The 25,642-nt window shown below is 55.1% G+C and overlaps 1 protein-coding gene across 2 annotated transcripts in view; it reads right to left on the bottom strand.

Moving 5' to 3' along the window:
- Positions 1 to 1,680: 1,680 nt before the first annotated feature.
- Positions 1,681 to 25,642, bottom strand: part of SH3BP4 (SH3 domain binding protein 4) — an 85,365-nt gene continuing 61,403 nt past the window's right edge. For both annotated transcript variants that reach the window (XM_078071487.1, XM_036091843.2), the window contains 4 exons: positions 19,618 to 19,863; positions 12,952 to 15,284; positions 4,529 to 4,717; positions 1,681 to 3,784 (listed from right to left, as the gene is read on the bottom strand). In XM_078071487.1, the coding sequence (XP_077927613.1) occupies positions 3,560 to 3,784; positions 4,529 to 4,717; positions 12,952 to 15,284; positions 19,618 to 19,735 (2,865 nt within the window). In that variant the 5' untranslated portion in view covers positions 19,736 to 19,863 and the 3' untranslated portion in view covers positions 1,681 to 3,559. The remainder of the gene's footprint in view (positions 3,785 to 4,528; positions 4,718 to 12,951; positions 15,285 to 19,617; positions 19,864 to 25,642) is intronic.

Here is a 25,642-nt window from a genome sequence, read left to right as displayed (position 1 = left end):
CAGCCTTCAGAGGCACGCCCCGCTCCCGGGCACCTGCTTCTCAGACAATGGCCTGTGTGCTGTCGGGTTTCTCTCTGCTTCTGATGCGGAGGGAGGGCACAGCTGGGGGTGGACAGAGGGGAGGAGGGCACAGCTGGGGGTGGACAGAGCTCGCATTGGCGACTGCACCAGCTGGGCGTTTGCCGCCCCCCCCAGCCCCAGCTGCTTTCCTTCTCTTAAACCAAGGTCCTCACAAAGATTAATTGGGGCAAACCTTTCATAGACTTCAGGTGTGAAGCAAAGCCTGGGCACTTGGCAGCAGTCTCTTTTTTCCCCCCAATTCAGGTTACTGTTTCAGATGATGCCATTTCAATCTATTTTACATAAAACTGAATTTTATTACAACATAAATCATGGACCAAACTGACAGTGTTTCCCTCATGCCCAGAAAAGAACTATTTTAGGGAAATTAATTGCTTTTGGTATATACTTGAGTTCCATCTACCATGTTCTCCCCTTCGAACGCTTCGAAAACTAAGCTGGGTCTGATGCCCTCATCACTGGCCAAATAGGTTTTATATTGGTTGTAAACCCAGTACAAAGCCCGTTCTAGCCACTCCAATAGCCAAGCTATCCGCATTCAGGGATGCGTTTCTATCAGTCATGGTCAATTCCCTCCCGCAATACATTTGTGGCACCAGGCTCTGGGGATTCAGCGATGAGTTCAGACCCTCGATGACCTCAAGGAGCTCAGTGTGGCTGATGGAGAAAGGAGAGGTGTTCCAGCGTGGGGAAGCAGCTCAAAGGCAGGGAGGTATGAGTGTGGGGGATGCTCCAGGAGCTCTGCAGCTGATAGGGTGTGTGATGCGCAGCCAAGGGTGAGCGTGAGCCCGGAGCAGACCGTGCAGCGGGGAGAGTGGCTAGGTGGCCTGGGGAGGGGGGAAGGGGAAAGGGGCCAGGTGGCCGAGGTGGGGGCTAGGGTGTTGAGAGGAGTAAGGAGAGCAAAGGGAAAGAAGGCAAAGGTTGCAGTTCTGTCGTGGCAGTAGGAATGGTTGGGAGACTACAAGGTGCTGGGATCTGGTGACCTCTGTAGGGAAGGTCCCAGGACCAAGCCTGGGCTTGGCTGCTGTACCAGGTGACACAGGGGGTGGGGGCTTGGTGATCACAACAATGTGGCACCTGCCCCATGTGACATGACTGTATGACGGTCAAGTGAGGACCAAGGCGGGAATTTATTATGGACAAAATTGTCATCTTCTTGGTAAATTTTTTTTTTTTCTTTTTTTGCAGCCAAATCCTTTTCCTGAATATTTGGTCCTCAAAAAACACCTGCAAACACCATAATTTTATATGCAAATGACTATTATTTTGAATATCTGAATTAACATCGATAAAGAACTGGAGATTTTTTTTCCTTTTTTTTTTTTTTTATTTTAAGTAGACTCCATGCCCAGGGTGGAGCCCAACGCTGAGCCTGAACTCACAACTGTGAGATTAAGACCTAAGCTAAAATCAAGAATTAGATGCCTAACCAACTGAGTCACCCAGGCGCCCTGAGAACTGGAGATTTTAACCGAGCTTCTTGGACCGGACTACAGAACATTCAGTAAAAAAATAAAAGTTATCTGCTAAACCAATGGTCACACTGTCATCTAGCGGTGGCTCTTGGGGGAGGGAGCCATTATTCACAGATGCTTTCACTAGGTTTTATTGTTTTATTTAAAGTTTGGTTGGGTACAGAAAAACAGACACACACACTTAATAGGTTAAAATATCCAAATAAAATTTACTGCAACTTTTGTAGAATTTAATTTGTGCTACAAGACATGTTGCATAGGAAACTATTTAAAGCCCCTGAGGAAAAATATCCACGGTTTAAGGTGCGAGTGGTTTTGCTTCTTCTTTGGGGAGAAGGCGAGAGATGATCTCTGGAAAGAATGAAGGTGGAAATGAGAAGCAGAATTTAAGGTTATTTCATGGGATGAGTGGGGAATTGTGTGTCCTGGTTCTTGCAGCATAAAAAACATAGTGTTTTTCTGTGTGTGTGTGTTTTTTTTTTTCTAGCCAGTTGGTCTTCAGGATCTGAATCAATAGATACATAAGAATGTTTCAGCCCAATAGGGATCAACCACTGATTACACTAGGTAATTAACATAACATGTTTCAAGACAGCAGATTTAGAGAACGCGTTCCAGGTATCCCACGGTCCAGGAATCCCCACATCACCTCATACAAGCAAGCTGCGTGTCCCAGCACATTCCCAGGGATCAACTCTCTTGATTTGGCAGACAATTCTCCCGCCCTGCCCCTTCCTCCCTCCCGAGCTGCCACCTCCGCAGTGCGATCTGGAGCCCAGCACGCGGGCCCACACACAGCCACGCCGATCTACAACGGTAAGGTCCTCAACGCAACGCTCTGCCAAGTCCCTCACTTGAGGTGGGAAACATTTTCATTTTTGGAAAACGTTCATCCTGCTTGCATAATCTTTCTATCGTACACAAAAAAGATGGTGTCCCCTATGCGATTTCCTAGGCCCTGGGGGCCTAGCAGGAAGGGAGAGGGGTTGATTTCATATGGAACGAAGCGGGAGTTACCAGCCACAGTGGGCACCTCTGTGCACATGATAGCACAGGGCACCCCTCCCCGCCCCCGGGGAGAAACAGGACAGTGGTGGCTGGAGGCTGCGGGAACCACCGCATGGCAAATGGCACTGTTCTCTGGAATGACCGACTGCACACAGGTGGGGGCCATGCAGAACGCCAGCTCCCAGCTGCCTTTCCATCTCGAGGGCACCTGCTTGCTCACGTAGGAGTTGACTTTGCCCACTAAAGCTCGAAGACGGTCCACATGTGCTGTCGCTGATCACTCACTGTAACACGAGGCAAAGGTACAGAAGAGAATGAAGTCGAGAGGGGACAGCAGGGGCTAGGACGCTCTCAGAAAGGATGGGCAAGAGCTGGACTCACCTACCGAAAAACCACATTCCTATTTGATTTATCCTTTTCACAAGCAGAGAGCAAAAGAGGTCCAACACTTGAACAAGCGTCTCTCCGCGCGCTAAGTGTTGAAATGCAAAGTGTGGCTGGGAATCGCAAATGCCCCCAGTGACCTTTAAATACATATATACATCTGTAACATAATTTAAAAAGGTCTCTTAGAACATAAAAACCTCAAAGCATCCTCCCCTATTAAGGTGTGGTTTTTTTGTGTGTGTGTGTTTTTAACCTTTATGGTCCATTAAAAAAAATGAGATACCACCTTTTTCATATGCCTGCCCCCCCATACTTTAAAAAAAGTGATTTTAAATTTACATTTATACCTAACAAATAGAAAGCTATTTGATTGGCAACGACCTGCGGTAGAAATCCCCTTCAGGCCTCCCCCAACCCCCCCGTGATGGAGGAGGGTGGTGGAGCATTGTGTGTGCTTGGTCCTCGGGTGTGGGTCCGGCCCTCGAAGGACCCTGGACGTGTGTGAGCAGCGGCCCTTCCTCCCTCCCCGGTTCCACGTGGCGGCGCGGGCACCCAGGACCGATGGAGGGCGTGTGGCCCAGAGCAGTGGTAGCTGCCAGGGTACCCGCTCAAATCACAAAGTCGTCGTGGTCCACGGGACTGAAGGCGGCAGCTCTCAGAATGTCCAGGGAGTTCACCAGGATCAGGGTCCCCGTGAGGTGTTTCCAGCGCTTGGTGATGGGGTTTTTCATCTTGTCCAGGCCTATGTGTAGCTCCTGGATGACATCCCGGTAGCTGTCCCCGATCTGGTGGCTCCAGGTTAATAAAAAGTCATAGGCGGGTTTCCACATGGCCTGCATGGTGGAGTCGCCCAAAATAAAAGGGGGGGGGTAGAGAAGATTAGGGACAGTAAGAGATTTGATCCTACTATTCGAGCCTATTAACTGCAGTCCCTTTGCTCATTATTTATGCTTCTCAGTGGAGAGCGAGGCAAACCCGGAGAAACCGGTGGAACGGACTCTGTCCAGAGCCAGCACATTTCTGAGGGAAGAAGGTGTTTTGTGCAAGAGCAGGCAGCAGAGGGTCCCTGAGCAAACAGGAAGGACTGCTCTCCTTACAGTCCCTACACCCCTGCAGCACTTTCTAGGTGGGCCATTTCTTTAGAAATTCGTTGCATTCATAAAGGACACCCTTATTCTGGGATTTCCTCCTTCCTAGGTCTCCCAGGCCCGAACCAGCTTTCCGGAAGCTTAAAGCAACCTCCGCCAACCAGTGAGACTACAAAGAACCTCTGAGCAGGAACCCAGCCGGCTCTGGCCGAAGTTCCATGACATACCAGGTATTTAGCCAACACAGACCCGGCCAGAGGCCGAGCAGAAGCGGCCACAAAGGGCTCCGTTCATGCACTGCTCCGTCTGATGGAAGGTCACTGAAGTTTGGGACGCGCAGCCAACAGTCCCGGGAAGGGGGAGACTCGCCCCACTCAGGGAGAGCCTACTGTGTGCTGGGCGCATGCTTTCTCACGTCAACTCACTCATCCCCATCCACACGCTGTCAAGTAGACAGCGCTGTGACGGAATCTCAGAGCCCAGGCTCACCTCGCTGTCCACGACCCCATTCCTGTCCCGGTGCGGAGACTCGTACGCGTCCATCTGCTGCTTGGACACCTTGGCGAGCTTCTCGGCCAGCTCCCTCCAGCGCTGCGCCACCTCGACCGCCGTGGTCAGGAGCACGAAGTCCTGGATGAGCCTGACCACCAGGCCCTGGCAGTCCATTTTCAGTAAGGCCTGAGGAGGAAGGAGCAGAGCACGAGGCAGTCAGAGGACAGGTCTGGTTTCACGTTGGAGTTTCACGCGGAGGCAACGCGCTCTTTACCCAGAAAGTTCTAAGGCCTAGAGAGTGCCCCCTGAACTCCAGCACGGCCGACGCCACAGGATGGAGGGAAAGCAATGAGTTTTGCAGGGCGGACTGGGTTTGCCAGTGTTCTCTCCCCAAAGTCATGTCCACCTGGAAACTCTGAATGACTATATTCGGAAATAGGGTCTTTGCAGATGTTACTAGTTAAAACCAGGTCATCGTGGACTAGGGCAGCCCCTCGTCCAATGACTGGCTGTCTTTATAAGGACAGAGACAGAGACAGAGGGAAGAAATCCATGTCAGGACGGAGGCAGAGACGGGGTGAGGCAGCCACAAGGCAAGGACTGCCAAGGACTGTCGGCGCAACTGGGAGCCAGAGGCAAGGACCAGACCGTCCCTCGGAGCTACAGGAGCAAGCTGCCTGCCAACACCTCCAGCAATGGCAGAGAACACGCCTCTGTTGTCCTGGGCCACCCCGTCCGTGGAGCGTCGTCTCGGCAGCCCTGGATGCTGACCCACGGGGTGAGGGCGGATGCTGCCTGTTGGCCCTGTTCGCGCTCCCTTGGAGCTGCTGGACATAGTGATGCTTCGCTGAGATGGACCGGGCGCCCGGGGCTCAGGGGCCCGGACCACGAGCTGGGCTGAGGTAAGGTGCTGCGGGCATCGGCCGGGCGCAGAGCTCCACGGGCAGAAGGACTCAGATGGGGGCTGAGGCGCACACTGACATCTGGGTTCTCAGGTTTTGGGGACAAGGTGAGGACCCCGTGCGGAGGATAAGGAGAACGGAGAGGCCCAAGGCTGAACCCAAAGAGCCCATCAGAACACTTTCTGGAATCAATGATTGCTCGCTTGCCAAAGCTGAAAAACCTTTCTAGTGTGTCTTCAGGACAGGAGTCACCAACTGTGGAGAGACTCAGGAGGGAAAGGAATGCCCACCACCCTGGGAAGGAAGGAGGCAAGGGGACCGAGCCTGGCCCAAATGCCCACCTGGCCCCAAGCCAGCAGGTGGCCACCTTGGGACTTGCTTCCCTCCCAGGAAAGGGGCCGGATCACGCAGGCTTCCAACATAAAGCTCAACAGTCCAATGTATTCTGTGAGACCCCGGGCTGGGGTCTTAAAGAAACAAAATCAAACCAGCTAGCACAAACCAGCAGGCCCCCGGGTCTGCCCACCGTGAGATGCAAAAGGCTTGCCACCCAACTTTCATGATAGCTGCTGGGTGCACGTGGGCCTGGCACCGTCCACGAAGGCTCTGTCGCCCAGCAATCTCAGACTGCACCCCAACAGTGGGACAAGTGGGCCTCAGAGGCACCCTGGAGTCGGTTTCCCAGGCCCTCGGATGGTGAGCCTAAGACCAGAGAGGCTAGAAGCAGAAAAAGTCACCTGGTGTTCTTTCTATCCTTCTAAGCTCTATCCAAGCACCTATTGTTGTCACTCCAAGACTCCAAGAGCACGTGCTAAAAAAACCCACCCCACCAGCCCCTTCCCGACTGAGCCAAACACGCAGCTCCTTGTGAGAACTCTGTCCACTATTCCGTGAAGAAGGTGGGTGGCCTTGGCTGCGTGCAGTTACGGTCTGCTGGGTCCCTTACTGAGACTGAGTATCCTCATCTATAGTCCATGTTTATATTGGGGAAGCTTAACAAGATGGAGGAATTGTGGCTTTTTTGGCAATTTGCTGAATGCATTAGCTGGATGCCCCAGCAGGTCAATTTCTGCAATTTGCAACAGGGGTGATGGGTCAATCTGGTTCTGTCCTGGGTCCGAGGATTGGCAGCTAGCTGGAACTACGGTTAGCCGGAAGGGAGCTTGAGGATCCCGTGGTCCTGTTCTGGTTTGTTTTGTTGTGTTTTGGAATAAGCTACTACGATTGAGCACTTACTGTGAGCCGGGCATGGGCTCATCCACTCCTCAGAACCCCCACGAGGAAGGTGACGAGCTCACCCCAGTTTGCAGATTAAGCCGAGAGAGTGATGGAGAAGCCCCCACACCTGCAGGCGGCCTGTCCAGGATCCCTCGAGATGACAGAGGTGCAGGCAAGCCTTTGCAAAAGTTCTGCAGGCACTCACTCCTCGACATCAGGGATGGAACCAAACAAAACACCGATCTAGATTACGCAACATTTCAACTCTATGTATTTCAGAAAAGGGTCTGTTTTCACTTGAATTTTGATGCATTCAAGTGAAATTGTTTAAAAAAAAAATCAATGTTTAGTAGATCCGTCTTTCAGAAGATATAAATACACCTACGTCCCCATGTATGGCAGGGGGACATGTGATCCATTGGTTGAATTCTGGATTTAAATTTTTGTGGTGTGGTGGGGCTGAAGCCCCGAACGCGCTGCGGCTGGTGGAGTCCCCTGCTCCTCAGGGTGGACGGTCAGTCCCTCTGTGTCCCCGCTCAGCTTTTGCCCACGGCTTCCCAGCGCACACAGAGAGAACGTTCCAGAGGCGGCCTCCTTTTCTAGGCAACAGAACGTGCCAGAATCACGCTTCTGATTGGGGTCACCCCTGGCAGGAGCGATGACAGCGGCTCTGTCCCCAGGGGCACTGGGCGAGGACCGGGGCTCCATCGCGAGGAGCACGGTGAACACTGGGACGGGGGCTCCTTCATTTACTAACTTCAGCTCTGCTCACACTTGGATCAGCCAGTATGGGTTTCAACGGTCACAGAGCGGCCACACCACCCAAGGGGCATTTAGGCATTTTTTTAAGGGCACATTTTGGGTGCCACCGGGTCCTAGCAGGAGACAGCTTCCAGTAGGAGGTTCCGGCTCCCTTCCCTGTAGCTTCCTCTTTAATTTTCGCACACACACTAACACCCACAGGTAATCCCAGAAAATCCCATTCGAAACGAGGCTGACTCTGGCAGCAATCCCATGGAGGGAATGGGAATTTGAGCCAGGTGACCAAACCTGTTCGACACAGGGCTAGACAGGGAAGAGGTTTCGGCTCTGTGGGCCCCGCGGTCTCTGTCGCAAGCCCTGAATCGGCAGCACCGATGGCCTATGAAGCGACGGGCACGGGCTCAGTCTGGTGTGACTTCACTTACAAAAGCAGGTGGCCCCGAAGCCAGTCCACCAAGCCCTGTTTTCAGAGATATTCTTATAAGAGAAAAGACAATGAGGTATCATTTGGGTTTTGCTGTACATTAATCCCACCCATGCTTCTACTCCCAAGACGTGCAAACATCAGAAGGGCCATCCTCCCCCGTATGAGCTGCGGGTAGCAGAGCCTCCTGCTTTGGGGCCGCCGGGCAGGAACCCCAGGAGCTGCCCAAACGTGTAGTGGTTAGCTAACTGCCCCCTCTCTGGGGGGGATAAGGAGGCTTTTCTCCCGACTCTCAGAGAATCACTCCACATGGTCCTCTCCAACCCCCACCCCTCCCCTGGAACCTCCCAGTTCGCCCCTCATTTCCATCAGCTTGGGGTTTATTCCACCCCTGCAAACAGCTGCCCTTCCCTTGATTTGTATCCTACAGTAACTTTCTCTTTCTCAGAGAACCTTCTCCAAAGAGCCTGCCCCGGACTCAAATGACCCCTGGTTGCCACGCTCTGAGCGCCGGCCTCGGCCCCTTCGGGGAGGCCTGCCCACGCCCCTGATGGTTCCCTCCCCGCCCCAGCTGACCCCCCGTCCCTCCCCACCATGCGGAGGGACCCTGCGTCTCGTGCCTGAGGGAGTCCCGGCTATCAGGAATAACCTCTCATCGGGAAAGCACGTCGCTGAACCAGGATACCTCCTGCTGTTAGACAAACGGGTCCCTCGGGGTTCCGTCCTCCACCTTCCAAGCACATGCTCCCGGGGGCGGCCACCCAGACCTACTCCCGTCTCCAGCTGGAGCCAAGCCCTCTCCTTCAGCGTTGTCATAGTTCCCGGTACAAATCACAGGAGCCCGTGTTTGCCACCAAGTGCACCGGAAGGCGCAGGAAAGAACTATGCCGTGCCAAGAGCGAAGAGCAGCCTCTGGTTTCCCCCCCCCCCCGTGAAGAAAACAAGAGGCCCAACGGGGGACCCACGGTTGGCAAGGGGAGGAGGGGTCTCCCGGGAGTCCGTGGCCACAGTAACAGCACCTGCACGCGCTTCCTGTCACTCCCCGCTGTGCACTCCCCAGTGACAAAACCATTTTCCATTCAGGACCCAACAAAACGTGGGATGAGCCAGGACAGCTGGGCAAACGCACGCCCCCGAAGCTGTGAAGGTCCCACCACTGTGCACGCGGCAAGAGAACAGAGCCTGTCGCCCACGACGCGGTGAGAGTGGCCGCAGGCCCCGGGGCCAGCCAGCCACCTGACGCGACCTGCCGGGGGAGCGGGGAGGGAGCACGCGGCAGCCACAAACGAAAGGCCTGGCTGCAGAGGGTTCCCTTTCGCGTGGCTGCCAAGCGTGGGAATCAGATGGAGGCTAAGTGGCCAAGGGGATCTCTGCCAACCTGGAAGGGTGACCCCCCCGGCAGTCCTCGGATTTGGCCGCACCGCTCACCTCTGATAAAATGCAGTTGCCTGTTCGTTTCCTTCACACGAGTCTATCTAGAAATGAGTATCTAGAAAGTTAGGTCCTCCACCCCCAGCCGTCCTCCTGATGTTCCACAGGAATGACATTCAGAGTGGGGTCCCCCACTGACGGCAGCTTCTGAGGGGCTCAGGGACTGTGGGGCATGGCAAGGGTCAGGGACACACCTGGATCCAGCTTGGCTCCCCTTCCTTTCCCCTAAAACTCTGTACCTCTCCGTGCCTACAGATCAAAGCACAGGTGTTATCTGGGCCAGGTGGCCCCACACGTACCAATGTCTTGGATCACCATGGCCTCTGGTCTGCCCCCATCTCGGCTCTTCCGAACCCTGGCCCTTGCCCACGCTGAGGCTCCCACCTGACAGCCCCCCACCCCCATCAAATGGGTGCCCGCACTTCCTTCCCGCATCAGTACCAGCCCCCACCCCCAGGCCTGCTCGCCTTTCCCCGCTCTACCCGGGGGCCCTTCTCTTCGGGGTTCACGGCAAGTATGTCCTGCACTCATGTTCACTCCGTGCCTTGCTCAAGTCAGGGGCCCGCGTTCTCGGGGAGCCCAGCAGCTGGCATCGCCCCCGAGCACACGGTAGGCAGCCCAGAAACGGCGAGTGAACTTCGAGTACGAACACTCGCTCCGGCTGCCCGCAGCTGCTCTCCCCTGCTCTGTGTCAGAAGCTCCGGTCCCATACCTTCCACTCAGTAATCCTTGAGTGCCCATTCCGACATCTCCCCGGCCTGCCTGCAAGTCCTACCAGCAGAGGTCCCGGGGGGCTCCGTCCACCCTGGCTACTCGCCTCGGTCAGTGCCGGTCACGCCCACTCCCTGTAGCAGCCCCACATCGCCCCTCCCCTCCCCGCCGAGTTCGATCTGGCCTGGGGGGCGCGGTCGGCGGGGTGGCCGTCCTCTGCCAGGGACGGTCGCGGCTTCCACCGCAGGGCTAGGCGAGCCGGGGGCAGGAGGGGCATTCTCTGACGGTGGTCGCACACAGTCTGGGTGGGAAAGGGCAGGCAGGGGCAGGCCGGGAAGCCCACGTGCTTGTTCAAGACGCCCCTCGAAGCAACGATGGAAGGAGGGGACGGAAACGGAGACCCAGAGCAGAAGCACGGTCTGACCGCAGGACACGGCATGCTTGCTTTCCTTCCTCGGACGTCAGAGTGTTTCCCGCTCCTTTCACGACGTTTAAATCCGATGAGGACAAGAGCAGGAAACACAAATGCCAGGCACCAAGGCCATCTGGGATTGGGGAAAGCACTGTGCAGACAGCGATCTGGGCTGATGAAGGGCAGTGACCCCGAGCACAGGCCGTGGGAAAGGTCTGAGGGCACGACCTGCGGACTGGCACCGAGGGACAGGAAGAGCCTCCCTCCCGAGTCCACGGGGCAGAGCTCCGGGCTGAGGGAGCAGTGCGGGCCAGGCCTGACCCCACTCCGATGGGAGGACTGAACAACTCTGTTCTCCCTTCCCATCTCCCTGCAAACCCACCGTCCTAAAACTTTACCCCTTCAAGTGCGTTCACTGTTTCCAGACCAGGGAGTCCCATCTGATCAGAAAACTGTCATCACCACGCGAGGGGCTGAGACAGCTGCAGGGCGGGCGGACCCACCGAGGCTGCAGGAAGCCACCACTCAGAGATTTGAGCATGGGGAGAAATGAAACCCGGCTTCCAGTGACCCCTGAAACACACGGGGACAAATCAGCCTGTGGTTTCTAGAGATTTGGCCAACATTCTAATCTGCCCACTCTCAGGATGGTGATGGATTTAGTCCAGGAACCGAGCAAGGGAAACACTGCAAACCTCCGAGCAAACCTGCCTGGGGCTGGGAGAGACTCCCATCCCTCACGAGAGGAACCCAGGGACGGCCCCCAAAACATGTGCTGTCAGAGAAGCCCCCCACGTGAAAGAGAAAGAGCCACCATTTAAGTCTGGAAAGACCTGAAAGGAAGTGAGGAAACGTGGGTAAGCAAACGGCCTCCTTAGTCATCACTCTTCCACAGTGAGGAAGGGCCACTCCCACTGTCCCATTTCTCTCCTCTACCCACTGGAGGTGAGGGTTTCTTAGGCTGTAATGAAGGAACCATCAATATTGTTTATGTTCCATGAAAGCACCCGATTTTATAATCCACAGCGAATCCCAGCTTGAGGCCCTGGAGAGGGACCTGCGCCCCTGCCCACTGCACCGGGTCCATCCGAGGGGACACTAGGTCTTGCGGGCTTGCCACGGCTCAGGGGGTGCATCCACAGCCGCAGGGCCGGCGAGGGGAGGAGCATCCTGCAGGGAGGGGGCGGGGATGCTCCCCTGCTGCCTCCGCCCCTCCCCAGCCATGACAATCCAGCGTCCTCCCCACTGATGCTGCCATCACCAGGGCCCCCCCCACCTCCTGGTTGCCAAGATCGCCCCTCTACTCGCCACTTCCGTTCCCACCTCCTTCTCCTGGGCAACGTCGGGCCTCATTCTGCTGCATGCACCTGGCATTTTGTATTTCCGGGAGCCACTGGCAGGCTGCAATGCCTTCTCCCCGCCGTGGACTGCATCCCTTCTGGCTCCCGGCTCCCAGGGCAGCCGAGAGCTGCGTGTGCCACGGACGGACCTCAGCTGCACGCCCATGTCAACACGTGCACGCGCAGGTGGCGCATCCCCGGCTCATCCGGTCCTAGAGGCGCTCTCCCCGCATGGCGGGTGCCGGGTAGAAGAGGGAAGAGTACAAGTGGCAGAAATTCTGGGGGTGCCGAGGCTCACCTCTTACAAAAGTCAGGAGGCAAAAAGGCTGTGTGGAGCCTGGTGGAGCAAGGAAGGAACGCCTATGACCAAATCACAAGGGTTTCCGTAGGAAAAAGCCCAGAGATGTGTCCCTATCGGGAAGATGGGGAAGGGAACAGAGGTGGCTTCTGCCATAGACAGAACATCCACCAGAGGCAAGGCGGGACGCCTAGAGAAGAACATTATCAAGCTTCTCCAAGTCAGCTACTCCAAGACAGGCCCCCGGAAGCACACGAACAGTTGGGAGAGGGTGGCAGAGCCCGGGCCGTGGGAGGCCATTCGGGGTCCAGCGCATGCTTTCCCCGTCGGCTAGCGGCCCGGGCGTATCCTGTAGCGTGACACCGACCTCCCCCTTCCCGCCTCTCAGGATCGCCAATTCCCAGTCGTGCTGGAGAAACAGAGGCTGTCCTCAACCCCTACTCACACACACAAAAAGGAGGCAGAGGAAGAAACATGGAGGCCTCGAGGAGAGGAAAACTCATATCAAGGCAAAGCTAGACTTTGGGGCGGCAGTTCTGAAAAACGTCAGAGTCCTAGATCCTGGTGGGAATCTGATGAAACATGGATCTTCTCCTAAAAGATCAAAACAGGGGCAACTGGAATGCAAGTCTCGCTGTGCCCCCCACCCCCACCGGGCACTCGGGGATCCGTCGGAGACCTCCGAGGAGCTCGCGAATCCAGCAGGAAGCCACCCGAACGGTGCTCTCCATGGTGGATCTTGAGCTGTTTGGGGCTCCCGAAAGGCCCCGCGCAAACGCCCAGGTGCACGGGCACACACTACACCCTGTGCATTTCGGGGAGCGAAGATGTGCCCGGACGCCGGTCCGGTGATTCACCAGACGCACGCGCAGGGAGAGGCGGTGAGACCGGACTCGGCCCCAGGCCCCTGCTGAGCACTTACCATCATGAGCTCTTTCTGGAAGGATTTTCGGTCTTTGTTCTCCGTGTTGTTACAATCCTCCTTCAGCTTCTCCAGAACAGAGGCCACCCGCTCGGGCTCGCTGTCCAGCTCTGCCCGGCAGAAAAAGGTGAGCGGCAGATTCCCGTAGCCCAGGGCGTCGGCGAAGGAGCGCCAGCTGCCGATGTTCTCCATGAGCAGGGTCCTGACGGAGGCGTAGATGTAGGTGAGGAACTTACACGGCCGCAGGATCTGCTCGAGCAGCACCGACGTGCTCAGCTCGGGCCCCGAGAGGAGGCTCGGCCTGGCCTTGCCCACCACCAGCACGTTCTTGGCGTGCACGAGGCCGACCTTGCCCTGGTGGTAGCCGATGTACCACTCCTTGGTCCACAGCTGCCCCTTGAGCCGGATCTTCTCCTCGCTGAGCAGAGCGATGGTGTCGCCCTTCTTGTACTCCAGCAGGTAGTGGTTTTTGCTCTGCCGCACCACGGTCTTGAGCAATTTGCCGAACTTGAGGCTGGCCACCGGGCGGTCCTGAAAAGTCGGGTACTTGGTGGTGGCAGCAAACGGGGACAAAATGATCTTCCCGACCTCGTTCTTCTTGAGGAACCGTCTTTGCCCGGACGGCTTGATGGTACTTTTAGGGGGCGGCTGGGGAGTCTGGACACAGAACTGGGTCAGGATGGCCTCCTGGTCGCCTCTCACCTGAACCCGCAGGGTGAAGTCGGACAGCTCGCTGGGGTTCTGGCAGGTGATGGGGAAGATGAGGCGGCTCACCTTGCCCAGCTTCATCTGGAACCCCCTCACCACTTTGGCCTGCTCACTGCCTCTGACCTCGTAGTTGGTCATGTTGGAAAACATGCAGACGTGGAGGTCCTGGGGCCTGGACAGGACGAACTGGTGCTTACCCCAGAGCTGCAGGGCCACTGGGGCGGGGCTGGGGGCCTGGCGGGTGACCTCGCTGACCAGTAGTGTCTTTGGGGCACAATCGTGCCCAAAAATGGTCACCACGGTCTTGAAGGACGGGTGAATGTGTTTGGGGCCGTAGAGCCCCACAGTGATCTTTTTATTGATGAAGTCCCACACCGTGGAAGGGTAGAGAATGTTCGGGCCGTGGGCAACGATGGCCAGGTACATACAGGGCTCCAGGTTGTCGAGCTGTACGTGGACCGTGTCCCCATAGCTGTAGGTGAGGGGGATGGGGACGTAGGGCCCTTCCTTCAAGTCGCTCCTCAGGCACTGGAGGCCCACTGTGCTTTTGCTAAAAATGTCATTTTTCACCTCGGCTGACACTTTCATCTCCAAGATGATGTAGGTTTTCACCTCCAGGGTGCTCAGCTTCACCTCCAGCACCGGGCTGACGCTGCTGACCCGGTCACTGTTGAGCTCCAACGGGGGGTCCAGCAGCGCTTTCATGGAGATCTGCTGCGTCTCGCCAGGGGCCACGTGGCCTTCGGGCACGTGGATGCTGATGTTGGTGTCGGGCAGCTGCACGGCGCCCCCGGAGCTGTCCAGCTTGCACGCGATGCTCGTCTCCACCGCCTGGGTCTGGCCCCAGCCGGGGCTCTGGCCCAGCAAGTCCAGATCGTGGCAAGAGCGGGCCAGCTTCCGGTGGCTCAGCCAGGCGGCGCGGAAGTCCTCCCGGCTCTGGAACTGCTCCGGGGCCGGGGATTTCAAGCCCGTGAAGAACCCCGATGAGTCGGGAGCGTCCGCCTTGGCCTGGAGGACCGACAGCTCCGACAGGCTGTAGGAGCGCTTGCTCCTGAAGAACGGGTTGTCCCGCTTGCCCGGCACCTCCGTCTGCAGGCGGCTCGCGGCCGGCAGCTCGTCGAAGATGTTGCCGGTGCTGTTCGTGGTGGTGGAGCTGGACTCAAAAAGGAGCAGATCCACGGTGCTTTGGGGAGCCAGCTCGTCCACGCTGGGCACCACCGGCACGTTCCCGTTCAGAAATGGGTTTGTCTGGGCCCCGTTCCAGAAAGGGTTATTGCTGTAGGTTTTGCTGCACCCCTTGTCATCCGTCCACCCCCCGAGCAGGTCTAACTCCTTGGCCACCTCCTCTGGGCTGTCTGGGAGATTGTCGATCACCCCGCTGTCGCTCAGAGTGGAGTTCCGGTAGTTTACGGGCTGCACGTAGGAGGAGGGGATGTAGCCCATCTCCGTGGTGTTGTGTGCGTACCACCACTCCCCGCCGGACGTGTCCAGGACGTAGAGGTGGTCCCCCTTGGAGAACTTCAGGGTGGTGAAGTTGGTAGGGCAGTAGTCCTTGATTGCGATCACTTCCTTTGCGTTTCCAAAAGGTGTGGGATTGTCTACTAGCAAGGCACTGGGAGAAGGCACTGCACAGAACACAAAGAGACAGGAGGTGAGGGCGAGGCCCACGGCGTGCAGAGCACCGAGCAGAGCGAGGGAGGACGGCGCTGTTCGCGAGGCGCACAGGGCCCCAGGCAGTTAGCAGAAACAGCCGAAGCCAACTCCGGCTTCGCTCAGCAGGGCCAGCACGGCAGTCCTCTAACTCAGCACAGCGGGATCGCTAAGATGCCGTCTCGTTTTTAAATTTTTTTCATTTTTAAAGAACTCTTTTTAAAGAATTTATTTTTAAGTCATCTCTACACCTAACGTGGGGCTCTAACCCCCAGACTCGAGATTGAGAGTCTCAAGGTCCACCGACTGAGCCAGCCAGGCGCCCCAAATACCGTCTCATTTTGACCGGCCCTCTCTTTACTGTACCTAACTGCCCAGAGCTGCCGCCGGGTAGAGGGACAAGCTGAGTGTGACCGACTCAGCCACAGTGACGTTCTGAGCAGAGTGACCCACCGCGTGCAGCCGGGCACGGGCAATGAAGAGCTTCCAAAGCAGCTCTCAGGGTTTCTGAGCTGGTGCCACGCTCGGCCCTCAACACAGAACATGCGAACGGGGTGGCGGAAGGTTCCCTTGACAAGCCGAACCCAGTCTTCACCAAAATAAGCCTTTCGAGGCTAGCCTCTTCCAGCCTCCTTTAAATGATCACTCAGGATGACGACTTGGAAACCGCCTCCCCCGCGTACCTTGAAAAGCAACGGTTTTACGTTTGGTGCCATTCACGTTATTTGTGAGCCAACGTTCAAGTCTGAAAAACCCCAACGCTTTAAACAGTGACTCGAGCTAATTTATGGTTCGTGGCGTTCAGTATGTTACCCACGTAGACAGCAGTCGGAGAGGTCGAAGTCAGTCATCTCAACCAGGGGTGTGTGTTTTGAAAAGTAACGGATAATTAAATACCTAAGTGTTTTTTCTCCCTCTCATACACGACAAAGTATATCCAGAGGATGAAGAAAGTTCCTTCGGAGAGTAATAAGCCCCCACCCCAACTGTGCCTCGTTTCACAGAATTTGTAAATATTCTGAGGTCCTGTAACTAACAACTGTAAGAAAGGACCGTGTTTTTAGTGGGACTACCCCCACTTTGTCTCTAATACGTGATTAAGTCCATACGCATTCTGTTCTATCAAACTGGCCCTCCAAAAACACCATCTGCCAGTTTCTTCTTCCTTTGAAACGAAATAATGCAAATTGAATTATAGTTCCTTAGCATAGTCTTGGAAAATAAAGCGGGAAGTTTCTCTTTATTTCCATGAACCAGGTTAGAGGGATATGCTTGGCGGAAAGCTCACCTGGGCCGTGAAGGCTGTCACCTCCTACCTTCCGTGTGGGGTGTTGGGGGGTGGACTCTGGCCCTGGGTTCACTGGGCCTGGGCTGTGATCCAGGCCTTTAGAAGCCATGTGGCCCCAGGAGTCTGAGAGTCTTTCCTCAGTGGGCTCTGCTGAAGATAAGGTTCTGATCGTGTCCTTAGCATAATGCTGCTGAGCCCCAGGTAAGGACTCACAGAGGGTTATGTTAAAGTGGACATCTCCACCCCCCTCCTAATTTTATTTTCTCCATGGCACTTATCATTAACCGATATTCATATGTCTGTTTTGCTCACCATGGTAATCCTGGAGGACAGCCTGTCACATAGCAGGTGTCCAACAAATATTCTTGGAATGAATGTTCGTTCACGACAGAGAGGCCATATCCATGTTATGGGGTCAAGGTGTTCTCCCTGGCTGTGCCCCGAAGAGGAATCATTTACAGTGAAGGGAGGGGAGTGAATAAAACAGCCAAGAAAAAGAGAATACTTTTGAGGGAGAGGTGGGGGGGGAGGGAGATGGGTCAGGCTGGGGTCAGGGGACAACAAGATCTCTCTCGCTTTGTTTTCCAGGCACCGTCTCCAGTCATATAAACCACTTTTTGTTTCTTTGACACATCTAATGATAATGTCACATAAAAATTAAAACCAAATGAAAATCAGAGAGCTTGCCAGCTATTAAAATCTTGTTAGAATCCCTCAGAAGTTATATCCCTATTATGTTCCCCAGAACAATTCCCTTAGAGTGATATTTTTAAAATTAAAAACCCAAAGCTATTAAGCAGGCTTTGTATATAGCCCACGAAAATGTATCAATGCAAATTACCACTTTAGTTTCACCACACTGAAGAATAAAAATGGTTTCACTTAAAATTCCAAGCACTCTCCTTAGCAGAGAAGCAGTTAACTCATTTCACTCAAGGATCAGGCTCATCCAATGGGAAATGGCACTCCTCCCTGCAGGGCCACCCCGTGGAAGAGGACTCTGGTGTGAGCTCCTTCCAGACGGGTCCCTCCATCAGTCACCTGTCACTGGGCACCCGGGGACACCAGGTGGGGCATCCATCCACTCAAATGCAGGAGGATCCTTATCAAATCCCATCTTAATGAATTCTGGGGAGTGCTGCCCAGATTTACAGCTATCCTGGATTTTAATACAAAGAAAATCCCTGCGTGTCAAGAAGTTGAGTGCACTGAGTAATACAATTTTTACCCCTTTGCCTCAGTTCTGCTGCAGGTGGAACGCTAATGAGGAGGCGGAGGACTTCGCAGTGGATGCTTTGGCTGGAATAAATCCCCACCTTGAAGCCTTTTGACCATCGGGTCGTGCATGCAGCTGCCTGGCTGGAGAGCTGCCTTGGCGAGTGGGTCCAGGGGCTCCATGGGCATCGCGCCCTTGGCTAATCAGCCGCAGCTCGCGTCCCGGGTGATCTCATTTGTCTTTTTCCCACAACTGTGGGAAACTGTGGTGTTCTGTTAGTACCCTAACACCTCTCAGATCGTCATCATTACTTAAAAAGACCCCAGCCCGAATCCCACAAATGACGCTCCCATTTTCCAGCTTTAACCATAATTAGCTGGGCTATAAAGTAAGAAAACGATGCCCATTACCGGACTGTGAAAAACGAAGGGTCCCATTATTTATGGCAATACCTAGTAACTCTGCTGCTCTGATTAATAGAATCTCATGACCTCCTTTGCCAAGTCCGTTCGTGTGAAGAACATTTAACGCAATGCTCAGGGCTCCAAGCATAAAGCACCAACAGGAAAAGGAAGAAGTTAGGATACAGTGACAGGAGAAGAGATTCGGAAGAGACAAACGGGGTGCATATGGTTTTTAGGACATCGGGGAAGAGGGCCACGATGTTACCTGGGAGACAGCAGTTTGGTTCAAGGACTATTTATTTAGCACTGACGTTGTGCCAGGGGCTCAAGATACAAAGGTCAAGAGCAGCTCCCACTGCTCAGCTTGTACTCTGGATGGCCCAGCGGTTAACTTCAACACATTGCAGTAAACACCACAGGGAAGCTGCGGGATGCTGCTGCTTCAATCACGACGCACCAGCAAGCACCTACTAAGGTCAGAGGGGACTTCTAGGAAGAAAATGACCCACCAGTACCCATCACCCATCTCACTGACCTAGCTGTATGTGGCTGTTACAGAAAACCAGAGGCTCAGGGTGATTCACCCCAGGGCCACCTCTAAAGCAGGGGTCGGCAAACAACGGCCCCTTTGCTGTTTTTGTAAATAAAGTTTTATTGGAACACAGCCGTGTCCACTGCTTACTGTCTTCTCTGACCGCTCTCGAGCTGCACCAGCACAGAGGAAGAGCTGTGATGGAACCCTTAGGGCCTGCAAGAATTACAATATTTCCTGGGTGACCCTTTACAGGAGAAGCTTGCTGACCCCACTCTCAGACCACCTTTTCCTCTCTAGCGGTTCTCAATATTTCATTGGCTGACCATACTCTCTCCTTCCCCATAGTATCCTGAGCACCCAGCTCCCTACTTTAATGTCACCAAAACTCTCAAAAAGAGAAAACACAAACACATTGTGTATGAAGTTGCATTACCAAGGGGAATATTCAAAACCTCCCAACACACCAAAAAAACAAAACAAGACAACTGGATTTGTCGTCAATGAAGTTTAGAGAGCTGAAGTTTAACTGTCTGGGAACTTGGCAGCCTTGAAGGTGGAGAAGCCCTTCAATCTCAGAGGACTTGCAAATCCCGATCTGCCGCACCATCCTCCCCCTCCAGCCACAGTTCTGTCCCCGTGAGCTCACTTTTTTTTTTAAGATTTTATTTATTTATTTGACAGAGAGAGAGAGAGCGCGAGAGAGTGCGTGCGCACAAGCGGGGCAGCAGCAGAAGGAGAGGGAGAAGCAGGCTCCCCACTGAGCAGGAAGCCCAGTACAGGGCTCGATCCCAGGACCCTGGGATCATGACCTGAGCCGAAGGCAGACGCTTAAAGACTGAGCCACCCAGGCGCCCCGCAAGCTCACCTTTGACATCATTAAAGCTCGCTTCTGAAAACCCTTCGCTCAGGTCAATCAGGGTCCCCTCGGACTTGCACCGAGGGAGGCCACTGGAGTTGGCAGCTCGGATCCGTTGAGCTGCCATCTTGAACTCTCTTCCTGGGAGGATGGCTAAGGTTTCATCTCTCTTCCTCCAGGTATCCCAGTGCTTGCTGAAGCTTTTCTCAGGCAACCATGCTGCACGATGGGGTCAACTTGGCAATGTGCTTCTTCCTGAAAGCGGGAGAAGAAAACACGAGAATTTCCCATAAGCAAGTGAAACATGGGTTGAACAGTAATTTTATAGGAAGTGGGACTGCTCTTTCTTCCAGAGGCTGTTCCAATAAAGACACTTATCCTGGCCCAGAGAGCAGAGTAGGGCTCGCTCCCTGGAGTCTCTGTGCACCTCATGCTCATCCCATCGGTTCTGTTGGTGCACAGAGCCAGGCCGCTTTTCCTGGCCTGCTGTCTGCACCCCTTCTCCCTGGGGCACCATGGGGTTTGGGAAACTTGTACCAGCCCCTGGCCAGCCTGCTCATCACACTGAAAAAGGAGGACAAACAGGATCCGTACAGTTTCAGGGTTCAGGAAAGAAGAACTAAATCTGTCTGCTGGTCCCATTACAGGTACAGCCCCAGCTGCGGCCCCCACATCTGGAAGAGGGGCGCTCAGCACTGAGCCTCTTGCGGCCCAGCCTCGGCAGGGTCAGAGGGGACTGCTCCCTGCCCACACTCCCCTGAAATCCTCCCTGGAGCCCTAACAAACAACAAGCCTAAGGAAAATAAACACGCTGCCCTTTCTGCCTCTAGGTCATCCCTGGGTACCATGTGCAGGTGCAGCCGCGGAGGAAGGTTCTGTGGATGGAGTACACGAATCATTGCTCCAAGGCCTGTTTCTTTCTGGAAGGGGCAGAGAGGGGGGCTCTGGAGATGGTGACATGACTGGCTGTGGGCAGACCCTCACCAGCCCGCGGGCAGGAGCGAATTCCCCATGCCCTTCAAGAGAAACGGGCAGAGAGCAACCTGAGGGCAGGCAAACTTCACGCCATTGTAACGTGGCTCACGTAACCCGGTCTCGGGTTGTTCCTTGAGACGGCTGGAAAGGTGGCCTCTGGCCCAGGTGCGTCACCTTCGCTCATCAGGGGGACCTGGAGGGCCCAACACCGCCTTCTGCACTGGGGGGTGACTTAGTCGGTCCACAGCCGCCCTTCCCCCACGCTCTGCATGCAGCAGCCGAGGCTGAGTGCCACCATGCAGGGGGCACACCCAGCCTTGCCTCCAAATGCCATCATTCGTGGGGATGTCTGGTGTTCAACGTTTAACTCCACGACGCCTCAGTTTCTGTACTTGTCACGTGCGGTGACGACAGCACCGTCCTGATTGATTGGTGTGAAGAATAAATATGATAATCCATGTAAGGTGCGTGCAACAAGGAGCAGAGGCTCAATGTCGAGCCCCGCGGCTTGACCATGACAGCCAGGGCCTCAGCAGTCCCCGTCCTGGCTCAGGATGATCGCTGGCAGCGGCCACGGGGAGGATTTCTTTCCTTCTCTCCCACAGAACACCACATTCCTCACTGGAATGATCCTGGAGGGAAGGTGGCACGGAGCTGGACACAGAGACCGGTTCCCGGGCCAGAGACGGCGGGCACCGGAATGCAAGCAAAGCCCACCTCTGGGCAGCCCAGCTCCAAAAAGGAATCGTGACATTAAGCTACATCACTGAGATGAGAGAATGTGAAAATCCTTCGGATCTGAAAGACGAGTCTCATTGACTGGAAATGGGACTCGTATATGGGGAGTGGGGCTTGGGGAGGACAGGCAGCGGGGAGGGGAGCTATAGGACAGTTTTGAGCCCATAACCTGTTGGCAGAGTGGACTTTCAAATTTAATGATGATTCCTACCCAAGATTCTCAGTCTGATTGTGCCTCCTGGGGAAGGAGCAGACAGACAGACACAGCCAAAGAAACTGGGGGTCGGATGGAGGGTAAAGCCAGTTAGCTGTGGAATCCGTGAGGGGCCCCCCACCAAGTGCAGAGCTGCTCCGAGGACTGGGTGAGCACGAGGGCAAGTGCTCTGGACCATACTCGCACCAAAGGATGCTCTTCCTGCGGCACCCACCCCGCGTCCGTGCACCCACATGCGCTCCTCGTTCTGGCATTCCTGTTCAGGACACACGGACCCCAGCACCCCTGGTGTGCTTTAGGAAAGGGGGTCCAGGCGTTTCCCAGGGGAGTCCATTCTGCCTGAGCTTCAAGACAGACCCAGAACTAGAAAGGGGCTGCGCACCTGCCATCCCACCTCCTTTTCAATGCGTATTAGCGGATTTTCCGCTAAGAGCCAGAAGAAATTATTTCACGGAGGGTTTAAAGGAAAAGCCGAAATGGGCACCATCATGAGACATTACTGCGAAGCGATGCCCTCGCTCCCACGCTGGTGCGGCCCCGAGGACCCCGAGGCTGGCTGGGGGAGCCCGTGCTGTAGCACTGAGGGTCCGGAGAGCCTGACTAGCTACCTGGTGGAGGTCCGGTGAGGGGGGTGCAGGTGCACACGGCGATGGGCAGGGGGCCCCTGCATGAGCCCCACCTCCCTTGAAGTCCTGTAGGGCAAGTTGGTGGGGTCGGATGGGGCTGATTTTATCCAGGGCGGGGACAGCGGGAGCCAGCAGCTCACCTGAGGCACCTACAGAACAGGACACAGCTTCCCAACGAGCACCTGGAAGAATCTGGAGGTTGGCAGATAAAACTAGAGATAAACATGCCAAGAGCGATCGGATTCTTGCATTCCCTATCACGACCGAGAAGGTAGCTTGGGGGTGAATCAGCGCCTTAGCGGCGGGCAGAAGCAAAAGCATCACCGGATGCCACTGGAATTTTTGGAGACTGATCACTGTTTTTGTTTACTGTGGATGGGGACATAGTTTTTACCCTGAGCCAGTGGAGAGCCAAAAAGCATGTTAGCAGTTACATAAAGAGATCTGCAGTCCTTGTAAAAACACGGAGACCCTCACAGAGGGTGCCATTCAAGGAGCAGATAAGCTACTAAGTGTACCGTTCTGACAACCTCTTCATGAGCCAGAATGATGCCAAGGCACCGAAGTGATTATGAGACAGCCACCGAGCCTCAATGCGCTATTCATGCTGCCCCTTCCACGGGCTGGGGGGGCATTTGTCCCGTGGAGCTCAGTGCCCTGTGTGAAGCCCAGAATGGCCACTTTCCTTCAGGGGCAGTGGGAGACGGTCCTCGGACAAGGCCTGACCCTCACCCCTGCCCCTCGGGGATGTTATTGTACAGCAAAGCGGGCAGCAAGCCCCCGCCAGGCAAGCCTGGCAGACTCTCTCCCCCTAGAATCTGGAACCTTCTCTGACCAGATAACCATCGGGGTGAGGGTTCACAGAGCAGCTCTGCACCTCCAGGAACCTGCCCAGGAGGCAGCGGCCGGCAAAACGCTCCGTGCTCTACCCCCTTGCTAACCACTTCTTTCCAAACCCAGAGTGCACCGGGCCTTGGCTGCCGGCGGCCGTGGGATCACTGATTCCGCCCGCCGTCCGTGCCAGAGTGGGCCCTTGGCTCGCAAAGCTGTCCTTCGAGGTCAGGTCACTGCCCAGCTCAAAACTCTGCAGTGTTGCTCGCTGCTTTTAAATCAGCAAAAGTTCGACTTCCCTGCCCCGGCATTCAGAGCCCTCCACGACTTGGTCTCCACCTGCCCTTCCAGGCTTGTCACTCACCTCCACACCCAGGTGAGTTGGTGACCACACGCGGGCCCGCTGCCTCTCAGACGTGCCTGGCGCTCTTCAGCGCCTGCTCCCCGAACACACGCCCCTCACCTGCGCCTCCAGGAAAACGGCCCTCTCTCTCCACCCTTTCCGCTCCACCCTCCTGCCCACGGGCCTGCACGCTTCTCTGGTGACTCATGCGCTGGCCTCAGATCTGCAGTCAACGTCCCCGAGCTCCAAGTTCAAGTCGCTGGGGCTCAAGGAGCAGGCCCCTTGAATTAGTCCCTGACGTATCAGAAAAGTCATGTTGGGGAGAAATGACACAATGCTTGTTTTTGCTTTATGATGAGTGTGTGAAGGTGTGAGACTCTATTTTATGGACATAATACGACTATTACCTATTACTGTATTTACCATACATTATACTGTCTACCCAATGTATTTCCTACTATTTCCCTATTTTATTAGTTTTATTTATTACTTTATTTTTGCTATCAATGCCTGCAATCAAACCAAATGCCTGCAATCAAACCAAAAAGCCCTAGGAAAGTAGTACTAGGGAACATTTATCACCTGCCTTCCCAGACACGGGTCAGGAATGATGTGCATGCATCTCCCTCTGACTAGGAAAAGCTCCAGGGTCAAATGCCCGAGCAGCTGGGCCCCCTCACAGCACAAGGAGACACGGCCGGCTTCTTGCTCAGTTGACACGTGACCCCTGGACCCCAGACCCAGCTCACTGAGGGTCCCCTTAGGACTGAGGGGTGTCCATCCTGAACCTCCCAGGTCCAAACTCAGCTCGGGGGCTGCCCCAAGCCCCCTCCAGGCTTCACCAACTCAGTCATGGCTAAATGGCACATTCATGCAGCCAAAAGCCAGGTCTCCCCCACCAGAAGCCCCCCCCTCCCTCCGAGGAGGGCGGCGTGCATGCCGATATGCATACACCCCTCTGCCACACACACACCCCGGTCAGAACATGACCTCTGCCGGACCTCAGCACCTCCACAATTACAGTAATCAGCTCCTTTCCACCAAGTCCACTGTGTCCAACTCTGCTCTCCGGGAGCCTGCCCCTCAGTTAGCAGTCAGAATGTTTTTAAAAGTCAGGACTCTGTTCACAACATTTTGAAAGCTTCTTAGCGTGCTTACAGGGCCCTCAAGGTCCTCGCTAGCTCTGTGGACCCTTCTCCTGAAGTGCTTCCTCAGGGCCTTTGCACTTGCTATCCCCTCACCTGGGAGGCCCATGCCTAGATATTCACCAGACTTGATCCCTCAATTCATTCAGGCCCTGCTCAAATGCCACCTAATCAGCAGGGACAGGTGTCTGCTGCAGCAACATCCCTAACTCCACCCTTTTCCCTACTTTTCTTATCAACACAACATATCAAGTGCTTTCCTGTGTCCAGCCCGATGAATGCAAGCTCCAGGAGGCCACAGGACTTGATCTGCTTCCGTCCTCACTCTGCTGTAAGAGACCTGCACTGTCATTAAGTGTCTGCCTTCGGCTCAGGTCATGATCCCAGGGTCCTGGGATCGAGCCCCACGTCGGGCTCCCTGCTCAGCGGGAAGCCTGCTTCTCCCTCTCCCACTCCCCCTGCTTGTGTTCCCTCTCTCGCTGTGTCTCTCTCTGTTAAATAAATAAAACCTTTAAAAAAAAAAAAAAAGAGACCTGCACTGACCACGAATGAATGAATTCTATTTTAATAGACAGAGCGCCTGGGTGGCGCAGTCAGTTAAGCATCCAACTCTTGATTTCAGCTCGGGTCTCGATCTCAGGGTCGTGGGATCGAGTCCCTCATCGGGGTCTGCGCTCAGCGTGGAGTCTGCTTGAGGTTCTCTCCCTCTGCTTCTCCCCCTGCTCTTGCTCTCTCTAAATAAATAAATAAAATATTAAAAAAAATAAAGACAAAGGCTTCAGAGATATTTTGACAGGTATCCCTGGGATAACCTCTCTTTTTAAAGAGTCAAAATCCCCAGTGAATGTCTAGTGTCCCCCGGATGGCCTTGTGACTTGATTCTACAAGGCAGGGTGAATTTAGGAATCCTAGCCTATTCTGGAAATCTAAGCTACGCATTCCTAATCACTGACGGGTTCCCTGGGGGGCACCTCAGACGTGCCCGGATGGCCTGGCCTCCAAGTCCGGCCACCCTCCACTGGGGCGGGTCACTTCTCCAGGACAGCCAGCAGCTGTGTGCACCCGTGTGCAGGGTGGCTGGCCCAGGACCTCCAGAGCTCTCTGAAGGGTAGGGGGCAACCACTCCACCCCCCAACCCCCCATCCTCCCCACGCCACGCCTA

Source organism: Halichoerus grypus, chromosome 4, assembly GCF_964656455.1.
Source record: "Halichoerus grypus chromosome 4, mHalGry1.hap1.1, whole genome shotgun sequence".
NCBI lineage: Eukaryota > Metazoa > Chordata > Mammalia > Carnivora > Phocidae > Halichoerus > Halichoerus grypus.
This window is presented reverse-complemented; position numbering and strand designations above follow the sequence as displayed.